The 14,691-nt window shown below is 38.6% G+C and overlaps 1 protein-coding gene across 2 annotated transcripts in view; it reads right to left on the reverse strand.

Moving 5' to 3' along the window:
* Window positions 1–11,519: 11,519 nt before the first annotated feature.
* The window catches only part of LOC122549709 (dual 3',5'-cyclic-AMP and -GMP phosphodiesterase 11A-like), a 298,915-nt gene continuing 295,743 nt past the window's right edge, over window positions 11,520–14,691 (reverse strand). For both annotated transcript variants that reach the window (XM_043689586.1, XM_043689585.1), the window contains one exon: window positions 11,520–13,481. In XM_043689586.1, coding sequence (XP_043545521.1) covers window positions 13,329–13,481 — 153 coding nt within the window. In that variant the 3' untranslated portion in view covers window positions 11,520–13,328. The remainder of the gene's footprint in view (window positions 13,482–14,691) is intronic.

Below are 14,691 nucleotides of genomic sequence, written 5' to 3' on the forward strand. Positions count from 1 at the left end.
CAGAAAAAGATTTGGAGCATGAGAAGCCCATATCAGCCATCGAGCCAGCTTTACCATTCAAGAAGATAGTAGATGATCTTGGGCCTTAAATCTATCTTCCCACTCTCTCTCCATCTCTCTTAATTCACTGAGACCAAGCATTTATCTATTTCAGTGTTAAATATATTCAAAGATGGTGCATCCACAATCCTCTGGGATACAGACAAAGAAAGATTTGCAATTAATTGAGTGAACAAATTTCACCTCCCCTCAGGCCAAAATTCAACCCTTTATTCGGAAACTGCCCTTTTTTCTGAGATTTCACAGTCAGAAAGCAGTATCTCAATATCTATCCACTTCATAAACTTGAATGTTTCAATGAGATCACCTCTCATTCTTCCAAACTCCAGAAGATGTAGACCTAATTACACAGCCTGTCCCCATTGGACAACTCTCTCAACCTAAGGATTGACCTACTCTTTTAAAAAAACAGTAAGTGCTGGAGAAATGTAGCAGGTCTGTGAAGGGGGAAGCCAATATGACTCTTCAGAATACATTCTTCCAATCTTGCTAGAGAGTTTTAGATAATTATATTTAGTACATTCACTATCATAGCCATTATCTCCTTTTGAATATAAGCAATGAGGGGATTTTGTCAGGTTTAGTCCCTTGGGTTTCTCTATTACTTTTTTCTCTGTTAATATTAATGACAATGTGGAGGTGCCAGTATTGGATTGGGTTGGACAAGGTCAAAAATCACACGACACAAGATGATAGTCTAATGGGTTTATTTGAAAACACTAGCTTTCAGAGTGCCGCTCCTTCATCAGGTGCTAGTGAGCTCAATCTTACTTGTTTCACTCTTATTATCACTAGGTGGCCCTGATTTCTGGTATTGAACTTGTGTCTTTTATTGTGAACACTGACAAGGGACAAAATCTGAGAGGGTCTGAGTGATGTGGGCTGTGGTGAAATCTTGACAAAATCAAATGAAAAATCCCATCTCCATGTCGGGAGCACCTCGCTGCATCCTTTATGCTTTTACTGAGTGGTATTGTCTCAGTTAAGGGTATTATAGCTTGTTAAACACCTTGTTAACTTCGCAACTTGTCTCATTGATACTCTGCTTCTATTTTATCAAAACACTGAAGTCAGTGAGTACCTGGTGAGTTGATCTCAACACCAAACAGCATCTCAGGGCACAATCCTCAGGCACCAGCTGCATGCATCCTTTGATCACAGACATTGGCATCTAACATTTGTCAACCTCTGAAGACCATCATGGCACCTCCCTGTTCAACTTGTAGGACGATCTGGAAGGATCGGCTTGCATTGCAGGGTGCACCAGCAAACAGCATTGAAAGGCTGCTGCAAGGGCACTTTGTGCTGCCAAAAACCACCAGCTTACAGTGTGGACTGGCTTATATCACAGAGGCACTCACTCGCTATGTTTGCACTCACTCACTGAACACCGACTTCAGCAGCCATGCCTTGCCAATTAGCACAGTCACATGATTAATGGTCAGCAGTGCTCAGTCAAGGGGATACATAACTCATTGTGTCCACCATGTGCCAAGTTCACATGGCAAGTTCATTGCATGTGCAGCAAGCAAGCTGCCATGTATCAGTCTTAGGGACCAGTCTTCAATGAATTCCACAAAGCAACCATCAGTCAGGGGGTCCCACAACAAAGGTAAGGGCATCGTCCTTGCCAGTTCACAGTCAAGAGTTCAGTTGGCTGTTCTTGGTCAGGGGGTCTGTGCCTCTGCAGTCTGGGGATAGGTTATGGTCAGTCCTGTGTCTCCAAAGTAGCCAGTCTGGTGGGGGGTGAAGGATGGAGGGTGTATGCATTCGGGGAGATGTATACACCAGATGGAGGTCTGCACACTTCTTGTTTAGGGCTCATCAAATGGGATGCTTAAGGGGGAGGGCAGGTCGGCTGACTGAGTCTGTCAGCTCTGTCCACAGAAAGAGAAGTTCTGTAGGGGAGGTTGACAAGAGAGGCTGCTACTGCAAGAAGGAAACTCAGGAACCTACTCTAAAGGATTGGGGGATAACAATTACAGAAGTAGAGGTAACAGGATTTGTATGGAGAGTAATGCAGGAGGACACTTTGGTGGCACAGTTACTATCCACCCTGTACATAAATCTTTAAGTGTGTATGTGTTCACTGCTTTGTCTTAATGTTGTACTGAATCTCTCTGAAACTCCAAATGGAACTGTGCCAGCATGATACCTAACCTCATGTACACATAGGATGTACCATAGATTCATCCACATGCAGCAGTACCCTGGCTTCAAAGTACAATTGCAACATTTAAAAGGCTTTTGGATGGCTATATGAATAGGAAGGGTTTGGAGGGATATGGGCCGTGTGCTGACAGGTGGGACTAGATTGGGTTGGGATATCTGGTCGGCATGGACAGGTTGGACCGAAGGGTCTGTTTTCACGCTGTACATCTCTATGACTCTATAAAGGATAGTTAAAGCCACACCTGGCACGGTCCCCTCATATGCCAAGGACTGGGTGATGTTCTTGTTGGCAGCTCAACTTGGATGGGTTGGGTGAATCCTGGCGAGGTGAGGAGTCTTTGGGGTTCATGGGAAGGGTGACCAGGAAGGGGATCTGGATATTCAGGCTGTCACCAACAATGTCGAGCCAAGGGATGGAATCAGAATGTCCTGATGAAGGATAATTGGACTTCTGTTTCTCTCTCTACAGATACTGCCAGACGTGCTCAGTTTCTCCAACACTTTTCTGATCTTGTTTTCAGATTTCCAACATCTGCAGTTCTTTATTTTATTTATGTCAGAAGGGACATGTCGCTGTGACCTCTACTCATGATGTAGTAAATGCTTCATCCATTTCTTTTTTTCTGGATTTCCTGGTGGTACATTTTCTCCTATCAGTGTCCCAATCTGTTCCACTATATTTTTGAAATCTTACATATTTGGGATGGCGTAAAATTGTAAAAAAAAAACTTATCTTCTGTAACAAAATTAATTTTATATAAATTTGTAGAAACCTTTTTAATTGGGATGACTTCCATCACTCAAACAGGCAGTTCATACTGATGGTTCATATTTAAATACAGATTGCACAAAGTACAGGTTTGGTTACTATTGAATGCAGCTCAAAATAAGACACATTTTAGGAAAGGTCAAATAGGTCATTTCTGCATTATTGAGTTGCTTAATGTTCCATTGGATGGCTTTCATTACCATTAGCAGTAAATTAACATGCAAAAAAGCAAGAATTGGCATTTTAACGGTTGGTTGGTATCTGCTCAGAATTACTCTGCATTTACCATGGAGAGAGATAGTCTGAACAGCTGCAGATAGGATGATCCCTCTGCTGAGACATTAAATAAGTTATTGTACAATAAATACAAGAGTATCTCATGAGCCCAACTAGTGTTTTCTGGATTAGGGGAAATCATTTCTTCCTGATCAGGGCTTTCGACTGCTTCAGTACTTATATTTTATTTCATTTTCAAATATAAATGCTTGGTGTTAATGAAAACATTTTTTTAACATTAAACTAAATTGATATTAAAGTTTACATTTTTAAAATTGCAGAAATGGGTTATTTCAAGAACAGGACCTTGAACGCTTGAACATTTTTGCTGATATTTTTCATGTCAATTTTGGGCTGAAATACAAAATGGATCAGGTATCAAGTTCGGCCAATATATTTTGATTTCTCCTACTTAGTATGGCGCAAGCTAGTGGAATGACAATACCACAAAACAAGAATCCCCATAAAGCTTATATTGCATTGCTGTGGTCATAAAGTTAGAATTATGCTTTGAATTAGTATGTGGCACACAGCGCTACATGGCAATGTTCTTTCACTGTGATCACAGTTGCTTCCTTGTATATCACAGAGACATTCTTAGTAAGGTTGAACCCTTTCTCTTCAAGTTGTGTAAATATCTGGAAAGATGCATTTCAATTTATTGTGTTAACATATGAAACACAAAGCTCTGTTTAAACACTGCTCTGAAGCGCTTTACACTGCTAAAATCCTTTCCTTTTTTAAAAAATGTAATTGTCAGAAGTACTGGGAAAGGAACCAACCAAGGATTATCAATCAATATGTTTACCTTGACAATTTTATAACACTTCAGGGTAGATGTTATCATGTATCAACTTCCTAGAGGATTCCTGGTTATCAACAACCATGAAATGACTTGCCACAAAAATAAAGTGCTGAAACAGAATAAATTTGTTGTGTAGAACTTTGAAAATATATATAAATTTCATCTTAGGCCAAAATAATGCCTACAAATTTCTTAGGATTTTAACATCTTAGTTTACACTATAATCTCATTTCTTTATAATCTTGTAATCATTGTGGGCTATATATTTACACTGGATCTTTATAAGAAAGAAATGATTTCCATGAAATAATATTGAAAACATTATCAATATTTCAAAGCAACCAGTGCAGCAAACAGTTCCAATGAGCAGTTATTGACACAAGGAGGAATGTAAGTCCTTGAATGAAAGTATAATGATGTTTCTGGTGTACTGAGGCATCAAGTTGACATTTGCTCAACTGGTATTAAACTTGTATTTATATATCCAGTTGTATAATATCACGACATTCCAAGTCGCTCCATAATATGTGAAAATTGTAGTCACTGTTGCAATACATGGAAATGTAGCAGTCAATATATATGTACCAAGGTGACACACACAACAATCAGATATTTTACCTGAGAATGTGTTATTGAAGAGATTTGTTGAAAGAAAAATGTTGACCAGGCAGTTAAAGGGCATTTTTGCTCTTCCTCAAGCAGTGGTCTGGAATCTTTTATATCTTGTTGCGAAGGAAGATGGACCTTGGTTTAATGTTTCATCTGAAAGTCATGGAATTGTCTGGCATTTTCTTCTAACGAAGGGGTTTGTGAGGCTGTGCTCCTGGTGTGGAGCCTTGCTCAAGGCACTCATTCCAGGTACTCACGGTTTCTAAGATTACATTTATCAGATTGAAAAGGCATTAAACCAAGCTAGTGTGTTTTAGCATTCTCTTAATCACGATTTGCTATTCTAAGGATCAGCTTGCTTCAGCAAAAGCAGCAAAGTAAGTTTTATAATTCAGTGATCTCTGAACCCTGAGTAATCTTCACATTTTCATCAATTATAGTGTCCATTTTTAAGGACTAGTGCAAAATATATTTAGTATAAATGTAAAATTTAACTTGAGTTAAATGTCTAAAGTTTATATAAATGGTCTATGAATAAGCTTGTACCTATTCCAGGGGTTCAATCAATTATATGAGAAAGCAGGAAAGTGGATCTTCCTCAATCAGATTACCATTTCTTTCAACCGCTCTGTTGGTTCACTTTATCTGAAAATTTCCTTCCTGGTGAAGCATTTTGGAGGATATTTAGCAGATGGCCAGGTTAAGATTTGGAACTGACTATGGGTGGGTAGAGTGTGAACAGTATGCGAGCAATAGCTTTTCAATGCTGAAATCTAATATATATTATCTGGGCATTTGCTATCTCCTAAAACTTCAAATAGTTTTGTTCACTCAAAATTACAATCACATTCAAACATTCACAAGATAATGGTTCTGAAAAATAGGTAATAATGTCCTGATCAATTATTGTTATTCTCTGTCTTAGGCAAGTTGCTGGGGTTAAGTAGAGTGAGCAGTTTTCTAAACGTACATCTGCCCTCGAGGTTCATGACTGACACCAGGGGCCAAAAGAGAATGATGGTCTTTGCCAGAATTAACTCACTTATTCAAATCAGCACATTTTTTTTCTTGAAAAAAAATATTAGACTTACACCTTAACCATTCCAAAATCATTTAGTATATCATTCTGCAGTGCCATGTAATTCCTAGAAGCAAAAGAACTTTTAAAAACTAAGTTGCTGATGTTTTATCAGTTACTGTTTGTATAACTTGTGCTGGTACGGTTGAAAATTCACAGATTTTGCAATTTTGCTTTTGCAAATTGGAGTTCAAGTGAAATAAATTCATCAAAATGTTTATCACTTGGAATCTGAACTTATTTATCATTAAACTTTGTAAATTTATAACATTATGCTCTGTACTTATATTTGTCATTTTTAAATGTTTAAACAATTCATTTTAAAAACATTTCCACAATTATTGCAAATGTCAATATATTTCTGCTATACGTGTGAAATATGAAACAGAATGTTGTAAGAGAGTTTCTTCAATTGTGGAGGTTATCTTGGAGACAACCACATTAATATTAGCACAGCGTACAGCGGAGTGATAACTGAGGAAAGTGACTTCTGTGCCACAGCACTTTCAAAAATAACAATTTGCATTTAAATAACATCTCTCATGTAGAGTACCCTCTTTGACTTTAAAAGGAGAAACGTAATAAGTAAATATAGCATTGTAATATCACCAAATTTGAAATGATGCGCTGGCTATGACTGTCTCAGACTGAATGGGTTTGATTTTATCATCTGCCTACTCCACCATCCAAAGTAAGAATTGGATCATATGCACCAGTGTATGTTTGACATGAAATATAAAAGCATATTGTAAATATAACCTGTAACAGCAAGAAATTGAATGATATTGAACTCTACTGAATTCTGTCACATAAATTATTATATGTTGTACTTGTACAAATATTACAAATATTGTGTATTTTGGGGCAAAAAAGTCAGCAGAGAATTAAGAGAAAAAAATTCTCCTGTCCATTTGCCACCAAGGATCACCCAAATCAGGCCTGATAGTGGGCAGACCTCACCTGTAATAGGCAGAGGCCACATCTTTTCCCCTTAAACCAGTCCTGTCTTAATTATAAGAACTTGACAATATTTTTGTATGCTAATGACTGGCATGCCAATCACACACTTTCCTGCTCCTGACACTATGTGTGATTGATCTAACCAACAACTCTTTGAGTTACAAATTTCAGTCCTCCGTGTGGTCCCATAATCTTAACTGCTGCTGACCCATCTTATTGTCCTGTTTAACTGCACACTGCACCCTCACCAGCTGCTGAGCAAGACTCTTTACTTCCAGCTCGGCTGCAAAAGGGACTACTGGACGTCTCTCCTCCTTGCCAGACAGCTTCTGGTTCTGAGTTCTGCTTCAGCCGACTGGCGTTCTCGAAGTGTTTCCTAATATTCCTTCATTTTTACATAGATTTATACTTATTGTTAGTGTATTACATTTATCACAATTACATCAGAACTCAAAGAGGTGCACATTTTGGACACTAGCAAAGACATTCAGAGAGGTTCCAATGGGATAATGTTGTCCAATAAAATCACATCACCATAATACCTATATGCATTAATTTCAGTAGAAAATAAATACTGAATGCAGGCATAAATATTCTTTGTGCATACATACATGGCAAATTGCTATCAGTATTCAGTTTGAAACTTTGTAGCCTCCTTTGTTCACTGAAGTTCAGAATTCTGTCAGGAATCTATCAGGAGCAGCACATCTTAATGCACTAATCTAGGTTTCTGCCTTGTAGTAGCGAGCAGTACCAGTGATCTCTGAGAATATTGATTCTCACGGCTGTAGCAGATGTGTCCATACTCTCCACTGAGAATGCAATTGATGATCCTGGCCTGTTGCCAAGACATGCATGTTGAAGTTATAATACTCATCAACAAAAACAGAAGTTGCTGGAAAAACTCAGCAGATCTGGAAGCATCTGTGGAGAGAAATCAGAGTTCACATTTTAGGTCCAGTGACCCTTCCTCAGAACTGATGGTAGGAAAATGTTGATTTATATGGAGAAGATAGGGTGGGGGGAGGGGGTAAGGAGTAAACAACAGGTGGGGGATAGAGCCAAACAGAGAGAAGGACAGTTGGAGAGACAAGGAGTTGATAACAATCTGACTAGGAGGGTTAGTGGCTGTTAATGGAGACTATTAGTGGCTAAAAATAGGTTGTGTGTAATGTCAGGCTTATTGGTTGGTCTTGCTGTCTTATGCTATTCTGCAGCAGTTAACCAATTGATTGTGCTAAACCACAATGGCAGCGTCCAGGCTTCACGGGATTTCCATGGGGCTGAAGATTTTCACCCAGCTGTGCACCATTCTAATAGACATTCAATAGCAGCTAAGGAAATGAAACTTGTACAGGAATCCAAAACCATTTTCAAAATCTGCTTTTTGACATATCATTTAACCAACAAATCTACAAAAATTTAGGTCGTTTGAACTTGCATGTTTATACCACAGACAATGTAAAATATATTTTTTATTTGCTAATTGAAGAATCACAATCTGGATGCTGAATTACCAGATCTGACTTATAACTAAGTTTTTCATCTATAAATCGATACTGCTTTATAAGACGCAGATTTATAATATTTATATACTATATATTTTTTATTCATTAATGAAATGCTGGCCAGGCCAGCATTGATTACCCATCCCTAATTATTAAGAGTTAACCACATTGCTGTGGAACTGGAGTCACACGTATACCAGACCAGGTAAGGATGGTAGTTTCCTTTGCTGAAGGACATTAGTGAACCAGATGGTTTTTTTCCTGAAAATTGACAATCGATTTATGATCATCATTAGGCTCTTATTCCAGGTATTTATTGAATTGAAATTCCACCATATGCCATGGTGGGATTCAAACGCAGTTCCCTAGAACATTACCTGCATCTCTGGATGAACAGCTGAGCGATAACACCATCACTTCCCCCATATCATTTATAATATGTTATATTTATAATTTATAATATAATGTTGTTGGAAAAAAAATATTTTTCATTATTAATTTATGGTAGCCTTCACTGGCAAAGTCAACATTTATTGCCAATCTCTAAATGCCATAGAGAAAATGGTGGTTATAGTTATTCAGCCAGGGATGCCCACAGCCCATGAATGAATTTAATAAAAGCCATAGAATTTACAAGTATATAGATTAGATTAGATTAGATTCCCTACAGTGTGGAAACAGCCCCTTCGGCCCAACAAGTCCACACCGACCTTTCGAAGAGGAGCCACCCAGACTCATTTCCCTACATTTACCCTGACTCATGCACTGAACACAATGGGCAATTTAGCATGGCCAATTCACCTGACCTGGACATCTTTGGACTGTGGGAGGAAACCGGAGCACCCAGAGGAAACTCACACTGACACGGGGAGAATGTGCAAACTCCACACAGACAGTCGTCCAAGGCAGGAATGGATGGTACAATTAAGTTTCTGATCAATGGTAAACCTTCCAATGTTGTTGGTTGGTGATTATGTTTGGTCATGCCATTGATTGTCAAGGTGTGATGTTTAGACTTACTCTTATTTCAGTTAGTCAGTCATTTTATGGAATGTCTATGGTGTGAATATTACTACTACACATCAGCATAAGCCTGAATGTCTTCCTTAATTCAGTTAAAAACAGCTTCATTATTTGAGAGATCGAAATGGAACTATGCAATGTGTAATTATCAGGGAGCATCTCCACTTTTTGACCTCTTTATGTAGGGAAGGTCAATGCTGAAGGAGATGATGATGGTTGGGCAGAGGACATTACTCTGAGGAACTCCTGAACGATGTTCTGAAAATGAGTTGGTTCTAGTTCTGGCAACCTATCTTCCTTCATGCAAGTCAATGAAAATAATTTCTCTGATATCCATCGTCTTTCCCTTTCCATCACTTTACTGATGATCATAAGTAGTTTGATTGGATGGTAATTGCCTGGATTAGATTTAAGCTTTTTTTTGTGATAGGATATACTTGGGCAATCTTTTATGTTTGAAATGGATACTTGCCTTGTGGCTGCATAGTCGGAGCTTTGCTGGAACACAAGTCTTTTACAGTCAGGCCAGGATGTTGTCAAACCCATAGCTGAGATGGATCCTTCACTTGGCGTTTATTATCCACTTGCAAGATCCAAGATTTTCACTCTGATCTGTGAATAATTCAAATGGCATCCACTAAAATGAGACAGTCCTTCATTTTTAAATATTTTTGACCTGAAATAGCATCCTGATTTCATGGATACTTGGTTTGGTTGTACACAGTTATGAACAAAATACATCATGTTATGATGCTGTAGATTCTAAAGCTAGAACACTCAGGAATTTGGTAAATGTAAATATACAAAAAGAGGAAACAACTGTCACATGAAGCAACAGCCATGTGTGAGGATGCTATTAATTAATCGTAGTTTCATTAAGTGTTAATTCAATAGTTACATAAAAAGGAACAGAAGATTTGACTGTCCTGTTCGAATTAAAGATGTCTGAATAAATATATTCTAAAACATAGCTGCAGCCAATTCAGGTTATAGAGTTAGTACAGTGTAGATAGTATTGTCAATTACTGTGCAAATGCAGTGAGTTTAAAATGTCCAGACAAGATTTTTAAAAGGTCTAAGACATGCACAACAACCTAAAACTATAAACATTCCTTACGCAGATAAAATGGGTTAAGAAAACATTTTACTGTCCCAATTTGACTTCTTTGAAATAAATGGTTTCAAAACTGTCAATATTCATTCGTCACAGACTTCCAGACTTTCACACGTTCTTAAAAGCAACCCTTCTAACAGTTTATTACACTGTAATGCTTTTCTGTTACTGCTCTTCTCTGCTCCCAGTTAACAGCTGGGTTCCGCAATGATGTGCATAATAGTGATTGCATGCTTTCCCCAATGCACTTCAGTGGTCAATTATATCAATCATAGCAGTTGTAGCATTCGTTCACACAGTACTTTAGAATATTTATTCTAGGATTTACAGTAATTACACTGGTTTATTTGACACAACCAATCTACAATTGGCTGTGGCTATCTTGTTAAAAGCAATGGCTGTTGAGTGTGAAGCTGACTGGTCACACTATGCATCTCATTGGTGGTTTACACATGATCTGGTTAACCAGCTTTTTTCTAGGGAATTCAGACTGGACCTCAAAAAGGCTAGAAGGAAAAGCTACCGTGCTATTTTTCAAAGGCTTCGCCATTTTGTTTTTACTGCTTGAGTTCTTTGATTTTTTTTCTATTTTAATCACTACTAATAATGTATCATGCATGGGATTTGAAAAATTCTTCTGCTTTCAATGCTGTGCAATACTGTCAGTGAGCATGTATATCATTCGATTCTCTTGCAGATCAACAAACATCATTATTTCAGTGTTTGTGAGCATCATTCTTTTATGCTTATTTATGAATTTATGACCAGTTGACTATTATTTATGATTTACAGATATGTCAAAAACTAAATCCTATAGGCTTTAACCCATGAAGGAAGAGCTGCATACAAAATTCTTAACTATGCAGATAAAACTGGTGTTATTCACTGTGTTTGTCTAAGACGCTTCCAGCTGTTAAATCTACAAATTAGACAAAGTGGCCTTCTACATTTCCATACAGGATGGTGATGATGCATTGATATAGTGCCGGAGCATGCACATAATGTTTAATAACAATTCAATTCATTTTGGGTTCCAACCAATCTTATAGTAAGTGAAGGCAGCAATCAAGGACCCACAAATAGTAGAAATAATGAATGCACCCTCCCATCCCACCCTAATATCCAATCCTGCAAATCCCCTTTTCTACCATTATGGCCAATATCCTCCCAATTACCACAAAGGTCAGTAGAACACCACCAACTCTTAAAGCAGTCACCAGTATCATTACCCCCTTTCCCCATTCCTGTTCTTCTCCTCACAAGCCTAGTCAAAGTGTCATGCTGGTCCTGAAGTAGGTTTGGACTTGGACTAAAACAATGGAATCCAAGTCAGCGTTGATGCTTCTTTTGAATGCAACAGAGGAGAATTACAGCTTTAATAAAAGATCAAAGATCAGATTGACTGTACAAGTTCTCTGCTGAATTAGTGTACAATTTTACTAAAAGGAATAAAGTTTTCAAAGATAAAGTATACTTGGAGGATTTGTGTTTCTCATGGAGAACAAAGCACTGACAATTATACATTTGCTTCCTTCAGTTTAATTTTCTCCCATGCTGAGGCACCTTTCTGTGGGCTATTCCATTATTTCACTAACATTACAATCTTCCAACGCAAGTAGTAGCAACCTACGCAATATGACAAGGAAGTGAGTTTGATACTGTATGCATCTCAGGTTCATATAATGTATTGCAGTAGCAATCACATGAAAATAAATTGTTATTGGAACCTGAACAAATCGAAGTGATCATAGGCAACATCACTTGCTGTTCTTCCTTCCCTTCTCTAGCCCACATCGAGTGAGTGTGGTGTGCGACATGTATGAAATTGGTATGCGACCAATGTTGGCCCAGTTCAGGTCACATTTACTCCTCCAGTTCTCAACAGCTCATTTCAAAACACAGAGCTGCCTTCACTTCACTGATAAATTGAGCAGAAATTGTTTTGTTTAAAAATATCAGATACTGTTGCCTTGGAATATTGAATGATCTTTACATTATGCCAGTTATGCCTCATTGATTGATAGCTTTTATTCTATTTTTACTAAAATAATCAATTTTGTGGTCAGTCATCCATAGTTACCACAAGCAAGCTCAAAAATAACTGTTGGTGATGTACAAGCACTGCCTTAACAATGGGAAATGAATAGATTGATTGTGGATCATGTGACAACCTGACAATGAGCCCTTAGCACAGCCAGTAGCTAATAGTGATATGCATCAAATTCCAACTTTGCCTGAAAAGTAAGTTTATACATGCAGTTTGAACCATACCAATAACAGACTACAGTACTCTATTAATTTACACACACGATCAAAGACCCAGAAAACTGATGAGAAACAATGCTTCAGTTAACATTCAGAAGTGTCTCAAGGGTGACATTTCAAATGGAGCCCCTTGGATTTATCCCACAATGCTCTGTTTTGACAGCAGTTTCTTGTTGGGTTAGCACCGTGCCTGGAACATTCGTAAGCTATTGTCAGTCTGACAGCGTACCCTGCTGCCAACAGATTTAACTAGAATTCATTTAATAAAGCTGTCTAGGCAATAAGTTTTTCGAGGCACCGAAAGAATGTTGCCACAGCAGATGGCAGATGATGATTTTAATCACTGCTGTAATTACTGGATGCTCTTAGGTATCAAACACAGCACTGTATGATGGGACACATGTGAAATGGTCCATATCTGGTGTTTGTGAATTTTTGTTGTTGAATAGTTGCAGTGCTGATCTTCATTCAATAAGCAACATCCAAACAGAGAGCAAAATGACTTTACACCTTTTCTTCAGTGTCTGTGCAGATGGGACTTATGATAATGTCGCTGAAGCTTCATTCTGTGACCAAAGTAATATTGATAACTCTCAGAGTTTGCATCATTAACAATCCATCTGCCAGAGGACCAAACCATCTAATGTAGTGTAAGGTCAGGCCAGGAACATGTTAAGGTCTGAATTGCACTAGTTGATTGCTTCAATCTTCAGTGTGCAATTAGCAGCATCTGCAGCACCATGGGACCGACGGTACATTGTGTAAAGCTCCGCCCACTTAGCTCTGTTTGAGTTGATTCCATTCACCAAGGGTTGAACCTTTCCATTCAACTTAGCCAGTGCCTGAAATGCAAGGGGCAGACAAAAATGATAAGTAATTCATAAGGCTGCTTATGTCACATCAAGTGAACGGTTCTGTCTCTATTATATTTGAGAAAAACAGCATTAACTGGAGCAGTGTTTAAAATAAGCCAGTAAATAATTTGCAGGAGGCTAAAATCCATACACTTTATTCTAGAACCTGAACCACACTGCCTCCTGAATTAGATTGGCCCATCCTTAAAAAAAATACCATTTCTGTAATTATTCCATTCCCCCTCACTCGATATCTGACTTTCCAAATGCTTTCAACCTCCGATGTAAAAAGGTGGCAATTTTTTTTTCAAACTTTTAATTCAGGGATCTAGTTCAAGCAATCTAATTCATGAAATCTGAAGGATTACATGACAAAAACAAGAAAAGCACGATGAAGTGTAATTGATCCTGGCCCCCCACCTCCACACAGCCTGGGTACAAATCAGACAGAGTTCACTCTCGCAGAGCTTTGTGTGCTGAGTCTGAGGCAATAAAGTAACCAGTGCGGTGGGCCTCAGCAGCCAGTGATGGCGATACAGCATGTTGAGGGCTTCTCCACTGAAATTTAGCGTGCCACCCTTCAAACGAAATGGCACCCCTCTCAGCTCTTCAGCTGGCTATTTTGGTTGCACTTTTAGTAAGTGGACAGCCCAGCGATGGGCAAGATAAATAAAGCAGGAGTTTTTTTTGAGGCACCAAGTGGATCTCTATACAATCCAAGTGGATGGATTTGCTCTCTTGGGACACTACCTGGGAATCTCCAGGGAATACACAGGGAGGGGCAGGGTGAGATCAAAATCACTTTTGACTGTCCTTTCCTCTTTGCCTTGTGTTGGAAGCTGAGCATTTAGGAGGCAGAGCGCAGAGGATTGTTGAACACCATGCTACAATCAAGCACTTTGTTTGATGTAGATTAAATGGGAAGGGGGGGGGGGAGCTGCAGTGTATTATTACATGAAAACAACTGATCAGATAGAAAACAGGGGCCCAAAAAATCCATGGCTCACCACTTGTGGTATTGGGTTTGGGTCAGTGGTTACCTCCACCTGACCCCGCAAAAATGTGCGCTTACATTGCGGTGGAAGACGCTGCAATAGCTACAGATTGTCAAGCCTGGGACTGTTCAGCTGTTTCATAATCCTCTAACGTCATGGGGCTAACCCTGGCAGGTATAATGGAACCATATTGCTCAACATTC

This window comes from Chiloscyllium plagiosum, chromosome 5, assembly GCF_004010195.1.
Source record: "Chiloscyllium plagiosum isolate BGI_BamShark_2017 chromosome 5, ASM401019v2, whole genome shotgun sequence".
Classification (NCBI taxonomy): Eukaryota; Metazoa; Chordata; class Chondrichthyes; order Orectolobiformes; family Hemiscylliidae; genus Chiloscyllium; species Chiloscyllium plagiosum.